The following is a 24,885-nucleotide window of genomic DNA, read 5'->3' on the forward strand; positions in this document are numbered from 1 at the left end:
GGTCTTATTTTCTTTTTACCCACAAAATATGGCTTGGCCTTATTATGAAGGGAGGGTTCATTGTTTTGGGGTTGCTGGGTGGGTGCTCTCTTGCGAGCGGGTTTCCGCAGAGGGAGAGCACATCTGCTGCCGCCGCCTGGCTTTTTCTGCAGCGAGGACCTATAAAAGGGGCCTGGGCCCATTTAATTTTAAAAAAAAATTTTTTAACACTAGTTCTCGTTTTAGAAATAGTGAGCCTGCAAGTGGCAAGTTGGATATAAGTCTTAGGGTGTTTGTCAGTAGGATTTACTTCTAGTAATTTGATACAGGATTTCATCTTAAATTACACACATTTCAATGATGATGAAATAATGGAAACATATACTTTTTCTCTGAAAGCTGAATAAATTCAAACCGAGTCTTCCGGCAGTGGCCGCTCTGGGGTACGCTCTATGGTTGTGGGCCAGCTGCCGGCAGAGCATACAACCATAGAGTGTACGCCCAGAGCAGCCACTGCCAGAAGACTCGGTTTGGAAACCACAGAAAAAGCCATGCGGCAGCAGCGGAGGTGCTCTTCCTCTTTGGAGAGAGCTGGGTCAGGGCATCGTGAGGTTGGGAGGCGCGTGAGCGAGAATGGAACAGCTGCTCATGCAACCCCGCTCTCCAGCCGGGCAGAGCGCCATTCACTGCTATTTCAAAGGCGCCAAGCCGCGGGAGCTGGAAAGCAGCGAACAGGTGCTCAAGCGGCTTGGTGATACCCCTAGGTCAGTGAATGGTGCTGTGCCCGGCTGGAAAGGGGGTTTGCTGGGTGGCTGCTCGTGAGCATGGTCGCTTCATGGCTGTTGCGTTGCGCTGCTGCGACAGCTCAACACAACCTTTCGCCCCTGAGGCTGTGCCCGGCTCTTTGGGAGCCTGCTCGGAAGAGAGCAGCCGTTCGGCAACCCCCCTCTTCAGCTGGGCACAGCGCTGCTCACCTAGCGGTATCCCGAAGGCGCCAATCAACGCGCTCACCTTTGCCTCCCCCCCCCCAGTTCATGCGGCTTGGCACCTTCGGGATACCGCTAAGTTGGTGAGCGGCGCTCTGCCTGGCTGGAAGTGGGGGGTTGTCCAGGGGGCTTATTTGCGGGGGAGGGCTTATATTTTTGCCCACCAGAAAAATGTGGTATGGCCTTATTATCAGGACATGTCGTATTTTCAGGGAAACACAGTACCAACCTACTCTCTCTCCCCCCTACCTACCTACTGTATTTCTCTCTCTCTCTCTCTATCCCTCTATCTACTTACGTACCTACCTACCTACTCTCTCTCCCTACCTATCTACTGTATTTCTCTCTCTACTGTATTTCTCTCTCTCTCTCTCTCTCTCTCTCTCTCTCTCCCCCCCCCCTCTATCTACCTACCTACTTTTTTAAAAAATTGCCACTTCAAAACCTTGATGCATCTTATACTGTGGTGCGTCTTATACTCTGAAAAATACGGTATATTTCTGTACTAACTCAGTCAAAACAACTCTTAGCGACTTGCACAGGGAAAAAAATGAATAAATGAACTCCCTCACAAAACTCTCTACTTAAGCAACAAGATTGCTAAACAGTACTAGGATTGGGGGTGGGGGGGATATTAAACTTGTGCAAGGCAATCTTAAACAGATTAATTGAGAGGGTTCATTCATTTGAAGAGAACATGCTTGCAACCAAAAGTGGGATTTTATTGGGGCCCAACCTCATTAATAAATTGAAGTATCAAAAATTAACTTTTACCGCATTTTTATTAAGTCTGTGTTGTAACTTATAAATATATCTGGCTAACATTCACTATTATATAAAACACTTAAGGAATCTATGCAGTGACCCTTCCTCTTTCTTCACTCTGTTCAGATGTCATTCACCAAATCTGCTTTAGTGAATTTTCTGACTCCAGAGAAGATTGTGAGAGTTGTATGTCAAAATTAATCTATTGTGTTTAAAGTTCTCAGTGGATTTCACTCACTCTTTTTGAACTTAAGTATCCTCTAGTTTGAATAATAGATAATTTGTTAGATTCTTTAAAAAAAGATCCATTATCATATAAATTCTGTTGAACAAGTAGGTTAATTCTTGTGAGTGGGACCTGATCTAGGCAAGCAAGCATATTACACTTCACAATATTTCTTGACAGGAATTTAAAAAAGATTTAGCTGAGCACCAAGCATTGACTGAAAGCGTGTTGCACGATGGTGAAAATCTTCTTAAATGCATGTCAACAAATTCACCAGGTAAGGAAGCAATTAATATAGGAGTTTGAAAATACAAGTAGTCCTCACTTAATAACTGTAAGTGGGGCTGGAATTTCTGTTGCCAAGCAAGTAGTTGTAAAGTGTGATGTCATGTGAACATGCTATCTGGTGACAGAAGTTTCAGCAGTTCCAATTGCCATCATTAAGTGAATAACCATAGATTTACTAAGTGAGGATTCAATGTAGTGGCCATTTGTAACCTCCAGCTCATTTTTCCATTGACTTTGCCAGAAAACTGGCAAAGAAGATTGCAAATAGTGATCACACGACTGCTGGATGCTATAAGCTGCATTTGTTACCTGGGTGCCAAGCACCTAGATCATAATTATGTGACATGGCATGCTATGGTAACTAGAACTTTAAAGATTGATAGTATGACTTGTTCAAATGCCATCATAAATTCAAACACAAATGCTGAATGAGTTATTGTTAAGCGAGGACCTATAAAAGGGGCCTGGGCCCATTTAATTAAAAAAATTTTTTTTTAAACACTAGTTCTCGTTTTAGAAATAGTGAGCCTGCAAGTGGCAAGTTGGATATAAGTCTTAGGGTGTTTGTCAGTAGGATTTACTTCTAGTAATTTGATACAGGATTTCGTCTTAAATTACACACATTTCAATGATGATGAAATAATGGAAACATATACTTTTTCTCTGAAAGCTGAATAAATTCAAGTTTGGGTTCTTTGAACAAACTTTAAGTGTTTTCAAAATTTAATTAATTACTGGTAAAGGGTTGAATTGCAGAACATTAAAGTATTTGTGGCATTTGTAGTTTAACCTGTACATTGTAGCACACATTTAGTTATTTTGATATTCCTTTTTTTTTTCAAGCAGCTTACGTTTCTGCCCCCACTTCTCTGTAATGTTACAATAATCTTTAAGGGAGAGTAAGCTGGGTATCTTCACACATCAGAAGTTGAGAGAAACACATGACTTAATTTTCAGACCAGGCCTGTCCTGTTGTAAAGGTACCGTGTAAGGGTCTTATTTTCTTTTGACCCCTGAAATAAGTGCTTGGTCTTATTTTTGGGGAGGTCTTATTATTTTTAAGGTGCAGGAGGCAATGAGCATGGTCACCTCCTGACTGCTGCTATGTTGCAATATTTTGGGGGGAGGGCTTATTTTAGTGCATGCGCTCAAAAGCCCGATTGGGTTTATTATCCGGGGAGGTCTTATTTTTAGGGAAACAGGGTATAGGAAAGAGGCAGAATATTTGCTGCTTCTCATCAGTACATGGTTAAACAAAGGAGCCAGATTCTGTAGCACTTACTCTTGTAACCCTGTAGTGTAGGCATTTAGAAAAGCTTGCTTATATCCTGCTATTCAGCTGTTGCATGGTGTAATTTGTATCCTACTCTTTGCTTAATAGTTTTACAGAAAATGCTTGGCTTGATTGCAAAACATTCGGATATGCTTGAAAGACGTGCTGAACAATTGTATGAATGTATTTTAGCAGCCATATATACTCTTGATGACGGCTTGAGGAAGCATTGTGATGTTCAAGAAACTGCAGTCCACAAAGATACATCTGAGTAAGCAAGAGGAAAAGGACACTGGGAAGGGTGGATATTAAATAATACATTTTTTTGTTGAAGTATATCTTCCTGGATCTCATGCTAAGGCCATGTAGAATTTTCTATCTTGTGAACTAGCAAAACATCATTTCTGTCCTCAGCTCCTTTAACCAAGTGAATCAGGTAAAAGATTTAGGGTTGCCTTCCTGAATCTTGTTCCTCCAAAAATAGTGAAACAAAACAAAAACTAAGGCAAATAAAAACACAAGACACACATCCTGTCCAGCAGCCAACATCCGGATAGGCAGGGATTATCACTAGACAATCAAGCAGAAAGACTGTACTCTAATCAAGGATACAGTAAGGGGGGGAAAAAACCACACACTCCACTGACTGACAAAGACAGAACAAACTGCTATATATAAACAGGGAGCAAACCCCACATTCACAAGCACTTAGGATGTGACCTTGTCGGGAAATGAAATAGCTGCAAACAAACAAGCTCAGAAAGCACTAAGGGCTCCACAGTAAAACCACTCCCCAAAATGCAAAGCCTGTGTGGCTTTCGCCAGAGTGGTTAAGAATGCCAGTTGTGTAGTGAGTGTAAATTAGGCAACTACCATATTTTTCGGAGTATAAGATGCTCCAAAGTATAAGACACACCCAGCTTTTGGGGAGGAAAACAAGGGGAAAAAAATCTGCCTCTGCCTGCCAGCAATTTGCCTCCTTGCAACAAATAGCAAACAGTACAGACAATATATGCTGTTTGTGGTATATTTCTGTGCATGTGTGCCTGACTCATAGAAATAGCAAAGAATTGGAGAAATGTACATTATGGCAGTATATTAATGCCAGAAAGTTTTCTTAAATGTATTCACACTAACTTCTCCCAATTATTTAAATAGATCTACTCCAAACTTGACTAAGTCAGATAACAGGACACTGATACATTTCAGACTATACTTGTACAGAAGCTGTTAAAATTGATGTGGCTTTCTGGAAGTATATGTTCTCTGCTATTTAAAAGAAGATACAATAGCATTGGGCCTCTTCAGATCAAGCATTTATTTTAAAAGGATTCTTCATTTTGTTAAGTTGTCTAGAACAATAATAAAGCAGTCTTTAAAAAATAAGTCTAATAATTTGAACATTCTATACATTTATAGTTACTGACGTATCTCCTTGCAGCAAACAGCCTGATTAGCACAAGAAAAAAAATATGCCTCTGCCTCCCAGTAATTTCCCTCCTGCAGCAAATAGCAAGTTACACTTTCAATTTCAGCATGGGCCTCCAGATCAGCTGTTTCAGGCTGCAGGCAGCCTGAAACAGCTGATCTGGAGGCCCATGCTGAAATTGAAAGTGTAACTTGCTATTTGCTGCAGGAGGGAAATTACTGGGAGGCAGAGGCATATTTTTTTTCTTGTGCTAATCAGGCTGTTTTTTTTTAACGGCATGCCAGAATTGCACGCGCGCACTATTGCACCCCCCATGTGCCCACTCAATTCCCCACCCAACTGCCCATGCGCACCTGACCCCATTCGCATGCACCCCCTCCCCCAGGTCTGGAGGCTTTCCTGAAGCCTGGGGAGGGCAGAAATGGCCTCCCCGCCTCCCTAGAGGCCCTCTGGAAGTCAGAAATGGATTGTTTCCTAACTTCTTGCCCTCTCCAGCCTTCGGAGGCTTTCCTGAAACCATTTCCGGCTTCTGGAGGGCCTCCGAGAGGCTGGAGGAGGCCAGTTTTGCTTCAGGAGACGATGGTTGTGAGCCTCGGGGCGGCCAATGTGCACAGGGTGCTGGGCTGGCTCCAGTTGCAAAATGTCAGAAAATTCCCCATTTTGCAAGGCGGCTCCCAAAGAGAATGAAGCGGGCGCGGGCACTTCCTCCAAAAGCCGTGGACCTGGCTCCTCTCCCTTCCTCGGCTGTTGGAAGAGCGCTGCACCTGTTTCATTCCTTTTGAGAGCCACCAGGCTTGCCTCAGCACGAGGCGAGCGCTGTGGGGAGAAATCAGCAGGAGGGGGAGAAGAAAACAAACTTCTGCTAGGGATGCCTTCTCCCTCTCCTCCTGATTTCTCCTTGGCAACGCTTACCTCACGCGGCAGCAAGTGGTGTGCGTTTGCGTGTCTGTGTGTGTAACGGGGGCTGGCTGTGACCGATCAGCTGAGAGGCTGGCAAAGGAGCCTTTGTTTCTCCACTGCCACGGAAGAAGGAGGCAGGGATGCTGGCTGGCATTCGCTTCCCTTACTGTTCACCGCTGCCACCCCTGCAGGACGGAACATTACTGCCCCCTCCCTGCTGGCTTCAGCCCACGCCCTGCCTGCCCTGCTTAGCTGACCGGCTGATCGGGAAAGTGGCGAGGGAGCGAGTGGTGATGAGCAGTAAGGGAAATGAGTGCCGGCTAGTATCCCTGTGTCCTTCCTCTGAGAGCCGCAGCAGTGGGGAAACCAAGGCTCCTTTGCCAGCCTCTCAGCTGATCGGTCCCATCCAACCGGTTATACACACACACACACACACGTTGCCGCGCGAGGTAAGTGCTGCTGGGGAGAAATCGGGAGAGGGAGAAGACCATTCCTAGCAGAAGTTTGTTTTCTTCTCCCCTTCCTGCTGATTTCTCCCCAGCAGCACTCGCAACAAGTGGTGTGTGTGTGTGTGTGTGTGTGTGTAACAGGCTGGATGGGACCGATCAGCTGAGAGGTTGGCAAAGAAGCCTTGGTTTCCCAACTGCTGTGACTCTCGGAGGAAAAAGGTAGGGATACTGGCTGGCGCTCATTTCCCTTTCTGCTCATCGCTGCTCGCTCCCTCGCCACTTTCCCCGCCAGCTAAGCAGGGCAGGCGAGGCCTGGGCTGAAGCCAGCAGGGTGGTAGTGGTAATGCTCCTTCCTGCGGTGGCGGTGAACAGTAAGGGAAGTGAATGCCAGCCAGCAGCCCTACCTTCTTCCTCCGAGAGCCTTGGCTTTGGAGAAACCTTTGCCAGCCTCTCAGCTGATCGGTCCCAGCCAGCCCCCATTACACACACACACACACCACTTGGTGCCACGTGAGGCGAGCGTTGCCAAGGCGTCCTGGTACTGGGGGCGAAGGAGTGGCAATGGCGAGGGTGGGCAGGCCCGAGCTTCCCTCCCTCCCCCCCTGCCCAAGCAGGCTTTTTGCAGAGCTGCAGCCGCGGCTCTGATGAGGATCCGTGGTCCGGAGTGCTGCTGCTTCTAGCCGGGATATATTCTGCCAGACCCTTGGTGACGTCTTTATGCAGGTAGCTCGTCTCCCCACCAGCAGCTCCTCTGCTAGCATCCCGGCTGGAAGCGGAAGCGCAACAGCCGTTGTTGGGGAAGGGACGAAGGGGTGGCGGTCACCTGTTCTCGCCACCGCCATCCCTTCGCCCCTGGTAATGGCGACTGTTGCGCTGCTGCTTCCAGCCAGGACGCTGGAGGACTGCTGGCGGGGGGGGGGGGGGCAAGCTACCAGCCTAAAGACGCCACCGAAGGCCTGGCAGAATATATCCCGGCTGGAAGCAGCAGCGCTTCGTACTGCGGATCCTCATCAGAGCCACGGGTTGGAGCCGTGCAAGAAGCCTGCTTGGGTGGGGATGGAGGTAAACCCCAACCACAGCTCTGCTCTGCTAAGAAGCGACAGCCGAGATCACCTCTCCATGTCTTTTGGCATGTGCGGCTGTTGCTCTTCCTATTGGTGGTTTTTGTGTGTGGATGTCCGCCAGGAACCAGATCACCAAATGGCCGACACGCATGTGCAGCCCTTGAAGCAAAAAGATAATTTTCCTAGTGTGCGCATGCGCACCGGGCGGATACTCTTCTGCTTTCTGGCACGCCAATGCACATGAAGACCACCTGGCTGCTGCACCCCGAACCCCGAAGAGCAACTGGTGATGGCCAGGAGAAATGGTTCTGTGTGCCACTTCTGGTATGCGTGCTATAGTTTCGCCATAACAGCCATAGCCTATTGCTACCTCTGTAAGCCCCATTTTCCCCGTTTGCTGCAAGGAGGTAAATTGCTGGGAGGCAGAGGCCAAAGGGTGGGGGCCATCAGGTTGGTGGGGCTATATTCAGTGTATAAGACGCACCCAAATTTTCACCCTCTTACGAGGGGGGGGGAGGTATGTCTTATACTCTGAAAAATATGGTACGTTTCTGCCAAGTTTCAGCATTAGAAAAAATACTAAACAAGAATAAAGTGATTTAAGAATAATGAATGAATGCACCACTAGCTTTCTCTGTATTTCTGTATTCCTTTATTCTTTTATCTTGCCCCACCCCCCTCCCCCATTTTCTGAATTTATATAATACAACGTAGAATAAGCAGGCTTTTTTATAAGTAAATGTAAGATTATATATTCGGAGTACATGTTGTCCTCAACCTATGATCACAGTTGAGCCTAAACTTTACGTTACCTAAGCAAGACAGTTGTCAAGTGAGTTCTGCCTCATTTCACAACCTTTCTTGCCACAGTTGTTAAGTGAATTACTCTAGTTATTACAGTAAGAGCTATGGTGGCGCAGTAGTTAGAATGCAGTATTGCAGGCTAATTTTGCTGACTGCCACAGGTTCTATCCTCACTGGCTCAAGATTGACTCAGCCTTCCATCCTTCCAAAGGTTGGTAAAATGAGGAACCAGATCGTTGGAGGAAATATGCTGACTCTGTAAACTGCTTAGAGGCCTGTAAACCTCTCACCACAGTGAAGTGGTATATTAAGTGCTATTGCTAAGTTAGTAACATGGTTGTCACAGTAAATGAATCTGACTTCTTCATTGACGTTGTCAGAAGTTCACAAAAGGAGATCACATGACCCCCAATACGCTGCAGTTTCATAAAAAATGCCAGTTTGTTTGTTTGTATTTTGCCTTTATTATTTTTAGACATAACTCAAGGCAGCAAATATAGCCAACACCTCCTCATTCTCCTATTTTCTCCACAACAATCCTGTGAGATGAGTTGGACTGAGAGACTGGCCCAAAGTCACCTAGTTGGCTTTCATGGCTAAAACGGGACTAGAACTCAATCTTCTGCTTTCTAGCCTGTGCCTTAACTACTAGACCAAACTGGCTCTCCCAGTTGCCAGGTGTCCAAATTTTGATCATGTGACTATGGGGCTGTTGCAACGAGTGCGCGAGAAATGGTCGTTTCACTTTTTTCAGTGCCATTGTAACTTCAAACGGTCACTAAACAAATGGTTGTAAATCCAGGACTACCCTTATTACTTTAAAAACGCTGCATTTCAATTTTTGGTGCTTTTGGGGTATAAGCCTAATTTGAATAATATGCTCCATTTCGGATAATATAGTTGTTATGTGATGCTCGGTAATTTCTATTCAAAACGTGAGAATAGAAATAGAATAGCTGTTTTATGATTTTATTTCAGATAAAACTTCTATTGATGTGGAAGAATGAACTAACTACATTTATAAATAGTATGAAGGAGGCTCCCTATTCCAAGAAACAAGAACTTTTCCTTCAAAGTTTTGAAGTGCTGCAGTGACATCAAGCTTGGTTTCCAAGTTTAGAAGGTATAGCAGGCTTTGTATCTGGCAACAAAGTGTTAAAAGAACAGTGTGGAAGGGAAACTTCTGATGTTGGAGTGACAGAAGGTTTAATGATGCATTTCTAATTTGGATATCTATTTGCCAGAGCTCTGTGTACTTCACAAATTATTTAGAAGTGCTTATGTGAGACACAAATTCCACTTGAGCCTCAAAAAAAAGTTGCAGTTGGTTTGAAAGTCAGATCATTAATGGACTTCTTAAAGCAGCAACCCTTCATTTTCAGGTTTGTGTTGCTGCATGAAACAAAATAGAGGCAGTTGTATAAAACAGCCAAAATACTTTTATATGGGAGATCCAAAGTGCTTCCAAATAATAATAATAAAAAAATGTATAGCCCTATTGTTCTGTATTTTTTTCAGTGAATAATTGTAAGTCTTCAGTTTATCTCATGTGACAAATTATATGGAAGCTACATTTCAAATAAAGCAACTTTATTATTTTAAAACATGCACTGGAGTCAAGTGATTTCAGTATTAGTTGAATAATTGACTGTTAAAGCTGCAATTACATGACTAGCATGGTATTATTTGTGCAGGATTCATGCTAAAGTAATTATATTTTTTTTCAAAACTTCAGGCACTGTTCACCTTTACTTATCAACCACCAGATTGTAATAGAACGTTTCTGTGCAATTGATAAATATTTTAGTTGTTAGTTCCTGGATGAAGGTTGGTTCTATGTTTTCATTATAGAATACAAGACTCCGCTTGTAACAGAAAATCTCAGTTCAATATTGTAGCATGAGTAGACTTGCATATACCTTTTTTGCTGCCTCCATAAACCTTGTAGTTAAGGATGCTAGCTCCTAATTTCCCATAATCCAGAATCCATATTAGAGCTTAAAAAAAGAATTCTGTGTGCTCAGAGATAAAACTTCCTATTCTTTACGATTGGCTAATAATAAGAATGCTTACCATATTTATAATTAAAACCCAACTTTTGAAACTGAAATTTCCAAGCCAAACCAAGAGCAGTTGATAGATTAAAGATAATGTCTCCTTCCTAAACTGTTCAACCTTCTTTTCCACAGGAAACAAGAAATTAATTTTTTTAAAGGGGTAGGCGAAAAAAATATTTATTAAATTTGTTTGCTACCCACCTCACCACAAAGTGACTACATAGTATCAGATCTCTTAGTCTTGTTCATACAGGTAAACCTGAGCAAAATTACTACTAAATTAATCTAGTAGTCTGCATACATACTGATTCATATTTTAGCCTAGCATGATGTGCAAATAGCCTACAAGATACCTTTGCATGCTGCTAAGTGTTGTGCTGCACTGTTGGCGTTGCTATAAAGTAGTATCTGCATGACATAGATACTGCAGCATAAATTGGCTTTTCCACAAAATTTACTTTGAATTAATGCATTTTAGGAAATTGCTAGTGACTGATATAATCTAAGGCACTAAGTTACTGTTCTAGTTGCAACGGTGGCATTTCAACATGTAGGACTGTTCAAAAGCCGAAATTGATTTCCTATATAGTTTAGATTGAATTTTTACAGTTCTGTGGTAGTGATAGCCAAGGCAGGTGAGACAGAAAAACAGGGTTAGGAAAACACATCTCACAGGCTGGATTTTAGCCATTTTAAATATATACTTGTATGTTTGTTTTTGGATTTATATTTGTTTCCATCTTCTAAATGGCAGTGTTTAGCTGTAATAGTTGAAAGGAGACTCTAGAAGACCAAAACAATGGAATTTAGGTGTGGCCTCATAATTTGCTCATATTAGGGCCAAGAGGTCGTGAAAACTTACTCCACAAAACATGAAAACCTAGAACTTAAATATTTTCAGACATTTACAAATCAGATTTACTCTTTCCCAAATCTTTTGCCTTTTGTAGACTGCTTCCCAGATTTAAAAACAACATACAGCTAGAACTGACACATAAATTGGGGAAAAAAGTATAGTCACTTTGTTCACAATGTTGACAAGTTACTGTTTTAAAAGAAACACGGATATAGTCTAGCAAACAAAAGTATTGAAATATATATTCATTAGTATTCTAAGCGTCATCTGAAGGTCAGAACAGTACACTTTATTTTTTTTTAAAAAGTGTGCTCAGTTAATAACATTTAGTGTTTATTATTGCCAAGATCTTCAGCACTTTCAGAATGACCCCAAATCATCATTTAAATATTGTAGCCGATTTTCTTCTAGAATACATTTATGAATTGACACAATACTAAAAGCATATTATGAATCAACTGATTAAACATTTCTCATTCTGAAGTACACTTTATTGTTGAAGTTAAAGAGCAAATTCAGAAATTCAATAATTTCAATCTTCTAACAACAGTACTATGAAGAATTAAGGTATTGTGTGTTCCAGTTGCAGATCATTAATGTCTATCCCATAGCGAGATGAAATTTTCTCAAATATTTGCTAATACATTTGCCTCTCAACCACATCTGAGTGTTTGCTTACAAAAAGTGTCAATGACTCTTTCAAATTATTTTGTAACTAAGATATTCTTTTATCAAGTTGGTAACTTTAAAACTCAGATATCAGGCACTAATGGATTAGTTTCTTTATACAAAAGTTATATATATGGTCACTGAAGCAATAACCAAGCCACATTTTTGCTCAAATTCACATATGTATTTTAAATGTTTTCTCCCTGCACAAATGTATTATTTGTCATTTGGTCAGCTGCCTTATTACTATGCTTTTTTTCCCCACTGTAGCTTTCTTGTGCCTTAGTGCATAACCAAGCCGACCAATAAATTGCACAAAATTTTATTAAAGTCAACAGTATTGATTGTGAGAGAATGGAAGTAACATTATTTAGAAAAGACATAACATATCATTAGAGTTAACATCACCTTGTTAGCTTGAAGTCATTCATACTTTAGGAAAAATACTGTTTCCTTTTCTATGACAGAGCAAGAGACAAGTAATTTCTAAATGGAACCATTCAGAAATAGATTCAAACACAATTAGGATGCAAAGGGAAAGAGAGATGGTACATCTAGAGTGATTATGGTTCTATAAACAATGGTGTAAATTGTGTTCCAAGTACAGCGCACATGCCAGAAACACACGACACTTTGTCATGTAGGCCATATTTGCTAGTCATTTGCTGGGCTGGGCAGGTATAGTCTATAAGGAAGTGATTTTAAAGTGCCAATACCGCACACAAAAGGTTCACTGGGGGCACAATGCCTTTCCCCTTATTCATAAGAATTAAGACAATACTTATCACCATACAGTTTGATATAACTTCAAATAAGTACAATATTTATTAAACATTTCTTCAGTTTGTTACATTTTGTGCAACAAATTACAAGAATCTGCAGTCACAAATTATATGCAGAGTATAAAGAAAAATCAGCATCTGCGATCCAAAGAACTATTATGGGATTGCAACTTCCTTTTGAATGGCAATCCCCCTCCCCTTAGTGAAATGCCCTGCTATTTCAAAAGGGGGTTGCCAAGGGAGGTGCTGCTCAAGAGTCCAAACCTGCTTTGGCTGCACACTATTATTTAGTGCTGATCCTAGGTAGTGTGTTTTCTTTCCATTTCCTTAGAGCTCTACATGGAACTAGTAAATTAGATTTTATACAGAATGCCTTATGAACTTTGTGCATGGAAAAGTGACAGCCACAATTGTGCTGTGGAATACAAAAAAAAAGACTAAACTTCATCTTCAGAAGCCTAAACCCAACATCTAAATGTGCCAATATGATCAGAATAAAATAATGTTCAAAATTTAGTCAACCACAGGAAACAATCCGGTGTAAGAAAAAGTAACAAATATTACACGCATTTATAAACCAGCACACAAGAGGTTTAACACATTTCTGAAAATGAAGTTAGCTTTATTGAGATTGGGGAATAAAAAAGTCAGCATTGACCAGTTACAATCTCTGACCTTTGTGGAGACGATAATATTCTGTTGTAGTGCAGCTACATACAGTACAATTCAGGCATTTTTCAGTTGGGTTCAGATTTCAAATTCATTGTTGAGAAAGAGCTGGGAAGGAAAGTTTTAACAGCAACCTCCGCTGGACTGCTTGACTGGAGTGCTTTGAATTTTAACATTGGATTTCTCTGCACCACCTGCTGTCGCTCCAGGACCCATTCGTTTTTTGATCTCAGCAGCCATGGTCATGAAAGATTGTTCTACATTGGTTGCATTTTTTGCACTGGTTTCCAAAAATGGAATCCCAAGAGAATCTGCAAATTCCTGTAGAATAAAGACATCACTATTAGTTCTATTATCCAGATTTGGAAAAGAATATAATGCTCTCTATTTAGCTAATTATGAAGAAGAAGCATTAAAATCACTTTTATACAACCTCACTTAGATTTAACTATTATTAGTTTGCTTTTCATATAGCCTTCAGAAATTCAGGGTGAGATATTCAGTCTTCATCTTCCAAGTTTATGCTGACAACTTTGTCAAGAAGCTAGGCTAAGAAATAGTGACTACCCCAAATTCAACCAGTGAAGTTCCACTAGTAAATACAGACTTGAATGTGGGCTTCCCGTGCTTAATTAAATATCTTAACCACTATACCACACTCATTCTCAGCACTATACACACACACCCGTTTATAAATATTGCAATATATTCAACAATACTTTTGTTTTTGAAGATTAAAGTTGTTTAAAAGATAGGCATACCTTTGCTGTTGTATAATCTACGACTTTTTTTGTAGTCAGATCACACTTGTTTCCTACCAACAACTTGTTAACATTTTCACTGGCGTAACGATCTATTTCTTGAAGCCACTGTTTTACATTATTGAATGACTCCTAAAAAATAAAACAATATATTAAATCTAACCTCAGCCATTTAATATAGTGCTTTTGGATTCTAAGACAAATCACATTACATTTTAAATATAATCCCAATAGTGGCCATCTCTCTCCTTTGCATTTTGCTTTACAAATCAGGAATTTCTGGCTTGAATTAAGGAAGATTTCTCTGTGCCTCAAGACTCTTCTTTTATGCAAAAAATACCATAAAGTTAAAAATAATTTGTGGAAGCATCAGAGATGGGGGTGGTGAACTAAGACTCAAAAGTGAGAGGATGTACAGTCACCACTGAATTCAATAATCTCTTCGCCTAATTGCTATATACAAAGTCGCACTTCTCTGACATTCAAGTCCTTCAAATGTCCAACTAACAAATACTTACCTGATCTGTAACATCATACACAACTATGATGCCATGAGCTCCTCTGTAGTAACTAGAAGTAATTGTTCGAAATCTCTCTTGTCCTGCTGTATCCCACTATGAAAAAAAAAGTTGAACAGTGCTTAAAAGACTGCACCCATTCTGATTTGATAGCAATAAGACTTATATACCTCCTCAGAGTGTTTTACAGCCTCTCTACTCGGTCTACAGAATCAGCATACTGCCCTCGACATTTTACCAACCTCGGAAGGATGGAAGGCTGAGTCGACCTTGAGCTGGTGAGACTCAACTGTCAAACTGCTGGTAATTGGCAGTCAACAAAATTAGCCTACAATACTGCATTCTAACCACTGCACCATCAGGGTTCTTAACGGACAGATTAAAAAACTTTGGTAATACTACTAGTCAACTAACTATACTGAAATACCTACCAAAGATCAGATGAAATAAAATACCCGAAGCAATGAAGCCGAATCAATTTCACTGAAATTAACTATAAAATACTGTTGGGGATTTAATGTTAAGGTCATGGCATTACTGGAAAGCACAGGTAAAGGTCATTTCTTGCCACCTTTTAAAACTTTTAAATAGAAATCTAATTCTGATGATTCAAGGCAAGCATTCCACACAATTTTCATTTTTGAAAAGGCAGCTAGTTTAGCCGTCCACATTTTGAATTCTGCATTACTACCTCCAAGGAGGCGGCTCTGTTGGATCCAAGTTTCATTTTTCAACAAATGGAATTTTTTTGTTCAGGCCTATCCTGGATATACCCTCAGTCAATAGGAGTGTTTTGGTAAGTTTGCCACAAAGTACCTTCAAGCTACAAAATACAGAGCAACACTTGTTATATACGCTTAACATATAGACCAATTCACATTTGCTGCCGCTTGACAGAGTTTGGAATAGCCACAATGCAGATTTTCTAATGGCATAATTGCCCTATGAAGTTTACAATACCCTAGATAGAGCATCTTTCGAGATTTACCAAGGGATAATACTTACTATCTGAAGCTTGATAGTTTTGCCATCTAACTCTATAGTTCTGATTTTGAAGTCCACCCCAATTGTGCTGATATAGCTTTCTGTGTATGTGTCATCCTAGGAAGAGGAAACATTTTTAGAATCATTAGTAATACTGTATTCCAAAATATCACCACCACAGAAAGGAAAAACCTGTCTCAGAATAAACAAATACTTGATTAAGTAGCCATGGTGGATAAATTTGCTAGGAAAAAAAATGGACAGCTTCTACTTGAGATTGCTCAGATGATGGGAAGATTCAGTGAACATTAAATGACTGCCATTAGTTGATGATACAGGTAGTCCTTGAATTATGATCACAATTGGAACTGGGATTTCTGTTGTAAGTTGTTGTGATTGTAAATTGAATCAGGCCTGATTTTATGACAACTTGTACAGTGGTTATTAAACAAATCCAGCTTCCCCAATGGGTGTTTTGCCAGAAATAGGCAAAAAAGGCATTAAAGCATGATCACATGACCACAGGTTGCTAAGTATTTTACAAATGCTTAGCAAATATAAACATTATGGAGGCTAAAACACCTAGATATTAATACTATTTGTTGTTATTAATCCAAATATGAGAACGCAAGACAACTTACTGCAAACCGAAGTAGCAGGCAAGATTTTCCCACACCAGAATCTCCAATAAGGAGTAGCTTGAATAAATAATCACTGCAAACAGAAAACTACAATTATACATACAATATTATGATGGATTAAAGCTATTTATTTATATATTATTTTGTTTTATCTTTATTGAAACTGACAATTTTTTTCCTGTCAAGTTATGCTAGGAATTATATAAATGGATTTTATACTGAAACCCAAATTTAAATTAAATTATGTGGAAACTAAATTGTGATGAAAATTAGAAAATAATAAAACAGTTACAGCTCTTCAGTTTTGTTATCTTTCTAGATCAATTAGTCAGTATAATAATTGGTACTTTCTGATAGAGAATTCTGGTGGCAAGAAATAACTGCTCCTCCAGTCTTTGCTGGACTCTTTTGCAATCTGCCTTGAATAAGGGATCTGGAAAGAAACAATCTTTAATAAAATCCATTCCACATCTACTTTTTATAATCAGCTCATATGTGGAATTCTTTAAACAATACACTTAGCAGCAAAGAGGCAAACAAATCAGCCTACTGTTATTGTAAATCTATTCTTATTCCTTGTTTCCTTCTCTTAAAATTGGTATTAGCAGTATTATCATCGTCATAAACAGTTTGGCAACAAATTGCAGTATACACAGCACTTATTTTGAACCAGTGTAGAACTTAAATTGTTCTAAGATAAAGCTCCCAGATTGCTGACTTGAGACCAGACAGAAAGAACGTTGGTCTTACCTGAACGTTTTTTTCTGGAGTAGTGGAGGGAGGGGTCACAGCAGGGTTTAACACAGCCTGATTGGTCCATTTGACTGAGAGAAAACTTCTTAACCTTCGCCTTCTCCCGTTGGTTCCCAGTTTCCGCGATGTCACGGCCAACAACTGCAAGTCAAACACAAACAAGAACAAGCCCCCCCGGGGCCCCCCGATTCTACACCTCCCGGACCCTGTCTAACTAACTAACTAGGGCGGGAAATGTGACCCCTCCCTCCACTACTCCAGAAAAAAACGTTCAGGTAAGACCAACGTTCTTTTTCCAGTAGAGTGGAGGGAGGGGTCACAGCAGGGACATACCCACGCTACGTCCCCGGGCGGGCCGACTGGGTCCCAGGTGAAGAATCGGCCACCACCCTCTGAAGGACCCTCCGGCCAAAGGATGCCTCAGCCGAGGCAAAAGTATCCAAACGATAGTGCCTAATAAAAGGTGTGGGGGAAGCCCAGGCCGCCGCCCTACAAATATCTTCGGAAGGTGCCCTGGTGGCCCAAGCCGCCGAAGTAGCCGCACTGCGGGTGGAGTGCGCAGTGATCCCCGATGGGGGAGTCTTCCCAGAAGCCCCGTAAGCCTCAACTATGGCCAACCTAATCCATCGTCCGATGGTGGAAGAAGACACCTTACATCCTAACGAGCCTGGACGAAAGGAAACAAATAACGCTTCCGTCCTCCTAATGCCCTCAGTTCGCTTTAGGTAAATGCGAACAGCCCGGCGAACGTCCAGCTTATGCCACACCAACTCCCGCTCTCTCGAGGGATTGGGACAAAAATTCGGGAGCACGACCTCCTGGGCCCTGTGAAACTGTGAATTCACCTTCGGAATGAACGAAGGATCCAAGCGAAGGACCACCCTGTCCTGGTGTATTACACACAGGTCACTGCGTGAAGAAAGGGCCCCCAACTCTGAAATGCGCCTGGCCGATGTAATGGCCACTAAAAACGCCACCTTAAGGGTAAGCAGACGCATGTGTACCGTCCTAAGTGGTTCGAACGGGGAGCTCGTCAGAGCCTGGAGAACCAGGGTCAGATCCCAGGTTGGAAACCTATGAACCGGAGGCGGACGGATGTTAGCCGCCCCCTTCAGAAAACGCTTAATCAGTGGAGACCGGGAAAGGACGGGGGAACCCTCCCCCCCCAGAATGGTGGCCAAAGCCGCCACTTGACGCCGGAGCGTATTATGCGACAAGCCATCCTCCAACCCCTTCTGGAGGAACTCCAACACGTTTGGGACGGTAGCCCTAGAAGGATCCAACCCCAAAGGAATGCACCACTTCGCAAACGCTTTCCATGTGGCATTGTAAATTCTAACCGTGGACGGCCTCCTAGACGCCTCTAAGGTGGCTATGACTCCTGACGAAAGTCTCTGCCCCCTCAGGATCCTCCGTTCAAGAGCCAGGCGGTCAGATGGAGCCACTGAGGCCCTGGGTGATGCAAAGCCCCCTGACTCAGAACGACCTCCCCCGGGGGAATCCTCCAGGGGTCTGCTACCGACAGCTGGACCAGGTCCGCGAACCAGGGTCTCCTCGGCCAGTATGGTGCTAACAGAATAACGAGAGCCCTCTCTGTGACTATCTTCCCTATCGTACGGGGAACGAGGGGAAGGGGAGGAAAGGCATAAAGGAGACCCGGGGGCCATCGGCTCCTGAGAGCATCCGCTCCTTCCGCCGACGGAGACTGGAACCGGGTAAAGAACCGGGGCAGCTGAGCGTTGTCGGGGGAGGCGAACAGATCCACCCGAGGTGTGCCGAACCTGCTGCATATCTTCCGAAACAACTCCGGGCCCAGTTGCCACTCGCCATCGTCTAGGGTTGTGCGACTCAGCCAATCCGCCTGAAGATTGGACACTCCTGAGATGTGCTCCGCCACTATGGAGGCCAAGTGTCTCTCCGCCCACAAGCCCAACGACTGCGCCTCTCGCCAGAGAGAACGTGAGTGGGTGCCCCCCTGGCGATTGACATGGGCCTTCGTCGCCACATTGTCCGTAAGCAGGAGGACATGGCGCCCCCGCAGGTGATGACGAAAAGTCCTTAGGGCAAGCCGCGCGGCTTTTAGCTCCAGCCAATTGATGTTGTGGCGGAGATCCGAGGCAGACCAACGTCCCTGGGTCATGTCGGAGTCCATCACGGCCCCCCAGCCGAAGAGGCTGGCATCCGTCGTCACTGTGACTCTCTCGGGCTCCCAAAAACAAGCCCCCTGTTGCAGTGCTGGGGACAACCACCACCGAAACGAGAGTCTCACCTCCACCGGTAGAGGAACTGGACGCAAGGAGTTGCTCATCATCCTTCTCTGGACCGGGATCAAGGCCCACTGGAGAGGTCGCAGGTGGAGCCGGGCCCAGGGCACTATCCCTATGCAAGAGACCATCTTCCCCAGAAGTTGAGACAAGGTCAGGATGGAAACAGACCGTCTTTTTTGTACAGAGGAGACCAGCTGGCGAAGGCTGGACAAGCGCTCTGGAGACAGACGGACCCTCCCTGACTCGGAGTCTATCACTGTCCCTAGGTGTAGAATCTGCCTGGATGGGGACAGGTGGCTCTTGGGAAAGTTCACTGAAAACCCCAACGCCTGAAGCCAACGGATCGTCAGCCGAAGATCCGACTTGGCCCTGGGGAGGGACCCTGCCTGAACGAGGACGTCGTCCAAGTAGCACTGAAGTCTCACCGGAATGGAACGCAGGTAAGCCGCCAGTGCTGCCAGGACCTTGGTGAACGTCCGCGGAGCTGAGGCCAGACCAAACGGGAGAGCCCGGTACTGGTAATGCCTGCCCCGGTGAGAGAACCTGAGATAACACCGGTGAGACTGAAGGATGGGGACGTGGAGGTAGGCCTCCGTCAAATCTACTGAGGCCATGTAATCCCCCTTCCGAATGCCCTGCAGAATGGATTTCAGGGACGCCATCTTGAACCGCCTGTATACTAGGTAGCGGTTTAGGCGTTTCAGGTTGAGGATTGCCCTCCAACCCCCCGAGGATTTTGGAACTACGAACAGATGGGAGTAGTAGCCCAGACCCCTCTCCGGCTCCGGAACGACCTCCACTGCCCTGATTTCTAGAAGATGGGCGACCGCGAGGTCCATGAGACGACGCCGCTTCGGGTCCCGAGCCGGGGGAAAAACTTTGAAAAAACTTGGGGGTTTGGAGAGGAATTCTAACCTTAGGCCGTGGCGAACGGTCGCCCTGACCCAACCGTCTGACGTGATCCGATCCCACTCGTCCGCATACAGCGCCAGGCGGCCTCCGATGGGATGACTCGGGTTCGAGTCATTTCCCTCTGCGGAAGGGGCGGCCGCCCCCCCCACGAAAGGGCCGCTTGGACTGCGGTTGATATCTAGAACGGTCCTGAAAACTCTGTCTATGAAATGACCTGTCCTGCCTGTATGGTTGGTATCGCTGGTCCTGATCCCTGTCATAAGACTTGAACTGGGGCCTGCGATAGGGATGACTACGGGACTCCGCCTTCTTGGTGGATGTAGGCATAACTTTCTTTTTATCTTTGTTTTCCACCAAAATCGGGTCTAAGGAAGCCCCGAACAAATTTGGACCCTCAAAAGGGGCAGCTACTAGGTCCCACTTGGCTTTATAGTCCATCTGCCAGTTCCTGAGCCACAAAAGTCTACGAGAGGCCACAGAGGTGGCCAAAGCACTTGAACCAAATCTAACTGCGTCTAGGGTCGCATCAGCCGAATACTGACACGCTGCCATTATTTTAGCCAAATCCTGGTGTGCGCGCTCCTCCTGGATCGGAGTGCGCTCCTGGAGCCGGCGGAGCCACATGACCGTAGTACGGTTAAAGTACGAGGCAGCAGCCGCTGCCCGCACCGCCCATGCTGAGGCTTTAAAATTTTTACGTAAAGTGAGCTCCGCCCTCTTGTCCTCTGCCTTAAGTTTGTCAGCCGCGTCCCCCGAAACTACTGGAGAGGAGGAGACTAAAGCTGCTATGGGCTGATCTATAACTGGAAGCTGAATAGCCTGCACAAAAGACTTTTCCATGTTGTAGGCGCGACGGTCGTTGCTGCCAGGTGGGGAAAAGTTAGAAGGACGGGCCCATTGGCTAGTAGCTACCTCTAAGAAAAGAGGAGGGGCAGGAATCTCCTCCTTATTGGTGGCCGTCGCTGAGAACATGACCATGTCCGGATCCGTGGGCGGTGGGACCGTGGGGTCCCCCGTGCCCACCTTTGTGGTCCTCCTAGCCTTCTTAAGCAATGGTTTGAACATGGCCTGGAGGAAAAGATTGGAAGAGCGAGGCGGCTCAGGAGCCGCATCCTCCTCCTCAGAGAACCCCCAATCGTCCCTCCGTGCCTCCCCCCTAGAGGAGACCTCACTCATGAGGGAAGGCGAAGAAGCCCTAGATCTGGACCTACTAAAGGGAGTAACTCGACTGTGGTGGTAAGGTCTGTCCCTTTGGGAAATGCCCCTAGAAATGGCTGCAGAAATAAGCCTTTTGAGATTCTCAGGGAGGTTTTCGAGATCCTCCTCATCTCCTTCTGAATCATAGTCTGGTGCCACATAGGCCCTGCTGGATCTCCTACCCCTAACTGGACCTGCAGAGGTACCTTCCAATGGATCCCCCCTATCTTCTTCCCTAATCCCCGGGAAAGCAGAAGGAGAGCGAGGCGCCCCCCGCTCCTGACTCCTAACAGATCTGCATGGGGAAGCAGAGGAAGAGGAAGAGGAAGGGCTGAACCCCCTAGCCACCGGTGGGGGAGGGCATGAAGCCGCCACGTGTGGGGATCTGGATCTGGGCCTAGGATCCCTGGCCTGTCTCTTCTCAGCCCTTTCAATGACCTTCTCGATGGCCCTGGATCGCCTGAGCTCATCCCTTTGCAGAGCTCTCGAAGGCCTGTCCTCAGCTGAAGGCCTAGAAACCCGAGGCCTAACTGGGGGAGTGGGCTCAACCTGATCTTCGCCTGCCTGAGCTGGCGCGGCCTGCTGGGACTCAGTTCTATCAGCCATCCCCACTCACGTGCTCCAGAACGAGGTTTTTGGTAGGAATTGCCCTTCAGCTGGTGAGAATCGCCTGCTCCGGGCCTCCGGTAAAGTTGCAAACAGCACAGCCACGTTTTTCACAGCCTCTCCGTGTTGCAAGCCCCAAACACGTGACTCAAAATGGCCGCCGGCTTCTTTTGGGCGGTGCATTCAAAAGCGCGCCTAAAAATGGCCGCTCACCTCGCCCTTATTGCCAATGCCTGCAGCTGCAAGCTCGCTTTCCCAAAACACTCTCTAAATCACCGCTGAGCTCCTAAGCCCCTAGGAGCCTTCCAAACCAAGAAAAACGATTCCGCGCTGCTGCCGTGGGCTGTAACCGGCCCGGGAAGCTAGCGGTTCAAATTAGAAGCCGAAAAGCCGCTTTCGCGCCGAAAAGCCCCAGCGCGCTGCGAGCCTCACCGGAAAGTTTTAAGAAGACAAATTAAAGCACGTAGGATCGCCCGGCACACCCGAGACCCCAGGCATCAGTCCGGAGCGATCCCTTAAGAGAGGGGGAGGAAGCGCCCCCCCCCACTGACTATCTCAGCCTCCTGAGGGCAGTCGAACAACAGCCCTGCAAGGCGGACCATTAGAAAAAAATTTTAAATAAAAAACTCCAAATTCAAGGTGCCAACAACACTAACACTGACTAATAAAACCCACTAAAACTCTACTACTAGGAACCAAACCTGTGTCTTGGACCTTGACTGAGAGGAAACTGGGAACCAACGGGAGAAGGCGAAGGTTAAGAAGTTTTCTCTCAGTCAAATGGACCAATCAGGCTGTGTTAAACCCTGCTGTGACCCCTCCCTCCACTCTACTGGAAAACATCCTGCCTGTATTACATAACTTCCACCGGCTTCCATTTGTTTCCAAATAGAATTCTTAAGTCTTTTGTGATAACTCAAGCATGCAATTAGCCTAACATCATTATCCTTCAAGGCCCTTCTCCAGATGCCCTGGCATCTGAATAGAAAAGTCACCAATAGTGCAAGGACTTTAAATTGAACTACCTTATCTTTGCATTTCACTACAAGGAAAGTTCTGACATAAAGTTTAATGAAATAATTCTCAGAAGCAATTTTGTATCTTCAAATTTAAGCTGTTTTAATGCTAGTGATTCTGAGATTTCAAACTTGCAGAACAACATTAAATTTATCTGCCATAACTATATGCTCTCACAGGAAAATTAATTTTAGAGTACTTGAAGCAAGTAGATGAAATTCTTTTATACGATTTTCTCAATCCAAATAGAACGTTAAAATATTCAAATTACAAATCATCAATATTTACTACTGAGCCTTTTTCCAATCCCTTCGGCACTATTCAGCTAGTTCAATATTCTGCTTTTTACTCATATGTTCCCATCTATCACTACCTATCACCATAGATAGACCAAAGGTATCATACAAATATCACTAAAGTATACAAATGTTCATGGGTTTTGGTGTAACAGCCACAGTAAAGAACTATGAGCGGGACATCTAAACATGGAAAGAATAGGATCAGCTATGCAAAGACTTTCATGTTTCTATAACTGCCTGAAAAGCTCTGAAAATAATTCACGTTACAACTTTGGGGAAAACCCTTTCTAATACAAGGTTTAAAGTTCTCAGTGGGATTGGTTTTGGATTCATAAAGATAAGAGAGCAGGAAAAAGATTCACATGGAATTCTGTACTGTGCTCTCTCTTTTGATTATGCTGGAAGTAATGTATGTCCAGTGCATTATATTAAATGAAATATTCAGGTCACTTATGATAATCAATACTAACTTGTAGCTCCCTTTGTCAGCAACTAACTCTGGACTGCAAATAACCTTTTAAAAAATCCCATCATAAATACAAACATTAAAATAGTTGACAAATATTAGCGATGCATTTTTAAAATAAAATCATTTCTCATTTTTTCAGTGCTAAAAGGGTATGTTGTTTAAAACTTTGAAGTTGAAAAATTTATAAAAATTTGGACATCTATTGCAACACCAAGACTTCCTTAGAACAATTAAGTTGTCTAGCTCTTCATCTTGCAGCCTGGCTCAGTTTACAGATTAGTATTTTAACAGCCTGCATATCAATATCTTAATAGAATAACTTGATTCCAGAAAAGAAATTAACTCTTCAAATGCACAAGGCATTTATCAGACTGATTTTCTGAATAAGATGTACAATCTAAGACAAAGTTGAAAAAATGTTTTTCATATACAAATTAAATGCTATAGCTTCCTATGTACACTTATTTATTTTTAAAATTTATAGCTGTCCATCTTACTACAAGGTAACTCTTATAGAAAAATCTCAAACATTTACAGGAGTGGAGTGGATAAAAAACATTTGTTTTCTGAGAAGATATTTCTGAAAGAACTACATGTGGTTTTATTGGTGAATAAATGCCTTAGTTGTTTCGTACCTATATTACTACAATAATTTTCTGCCAGGAACTGTATCTCAGTCCAAGGTAATGTTTTTCAAGATGTTCTGAACCTTTCATGCTATTCTAATTCTTTTTATATAACAGAAGGTTTTTCACTGACTCCTTATTCAAATCACAGCCATGTTAAATTACTAGTAGTATTCAACTTACAACTTTTATTTCCGTTTCCCCCAAAATAAGCCCTCCCCTGAAAATATTGCAACGCAGCAGCCGCTCGCCGCCTCCTGCATCTCAAAAATAATAAGACCCTGTCTTATTTTCAGGGAAACATGGTAGTGACTATTCAAAATTATAACAGCACTGAAAAAGTGACTTATGACCGTTTTTCATACGACTGGTGCAGTATCCCTGTGGTCACATAATCAAATTTTAGATGCTTGGTGACTATAATCCTAATAGTGTAGCCTACAGTGGATCTGAGTTTCATCTGAATTCTATTAATTAAAGGGATTCTCAATATATAAACTTTAAAAACAGTGTATTTTGTCATTTTTTTCATTGTATATGTTGCGCTAACAATCACTTTTTGTTGGAGAAATAATGTGAAGATTACCTTAATTGTGCCATCTCCTTTAGCAGCAAATACCTCATCCAAAGGTCTTTTGT

General features: G+C 43.6%; 2 protein-coding genes across 4 annotated transcripts in view; one reads left to right on the forward strand and one right to left on the reverse strand.

Annotated features, from left to right (window-relative positions):
- Positions 1-12,969, forward strand: part of CEP68 (centrosomal protein 68) — a gene marked incomplete at its 3' end in the record, with an annotated part of 27,413 nt that extends 14,444 nt beyond the window's left edge. Inside the window, exons 5-7 of one of the 3 annotated variants that reach the window (XM_081940863.1) lie at positions 2,137-2,233; positions 3,710-3,788; positions 9,142-12,969. In XM_081940863.1, coding sequence (XP_081796989.1) covers positions 2,137-2,233; positions 3,710-3,788; positions 9,142-9,145 — 180 coding nt within the window. Of the gene's footprint in view, positions 1-2,136; positions 2,234-3,625; positions 3,793-9,141 lie in introns of those variants that run through there. The other 2 variants (XM_081940861.1, XM_081940862.1) reach the window with 2 other exon arrangements.
- The window catches only part of RAB1A (RAB1A, member RAS oncogene family), a 17,755-nt gene continuing 5,410 nt past the window's right edge, over positions 12,541-24,885 (reverse strand). The window contains exons 2-6 of the mRNA XM_081940878.1: positions 16,101-16,173; positions 15,481-15,576; positions 14,476-14,571; positions 13,958-14,089; positions 12,541-13,517 (exon numbers count right to left, since the gene is read on the reverse strand). Coding sequence (XP_081797004.1) covers positions 13,320-13,517; positions 13,958-14,089; positions 14,476-14,571; positions 15,481-15,576; positions 16,101-16,173 — 595 coding nt within the window. The 3' untranslated portion in view covers positions 12,541-13,319. The remainder of the gene's footprint in view (positions 13,518-13,957; positions 14,090-14,475; positions 14,572-15,480; positions 15,577-16,100; positions 16,174-24,885) is intronic.

This window comes from Natrix helvetica (genome assembly GCF_964273705.1).
Source record: "Natrix helvetica genome assembly, chromosome: 2".
Lineage (NCBI taxonomy): Eukaryota > Metazoa > Chordata > Lepidosauria > Squamata > Natricidae > Natrix > Natrix helvetica.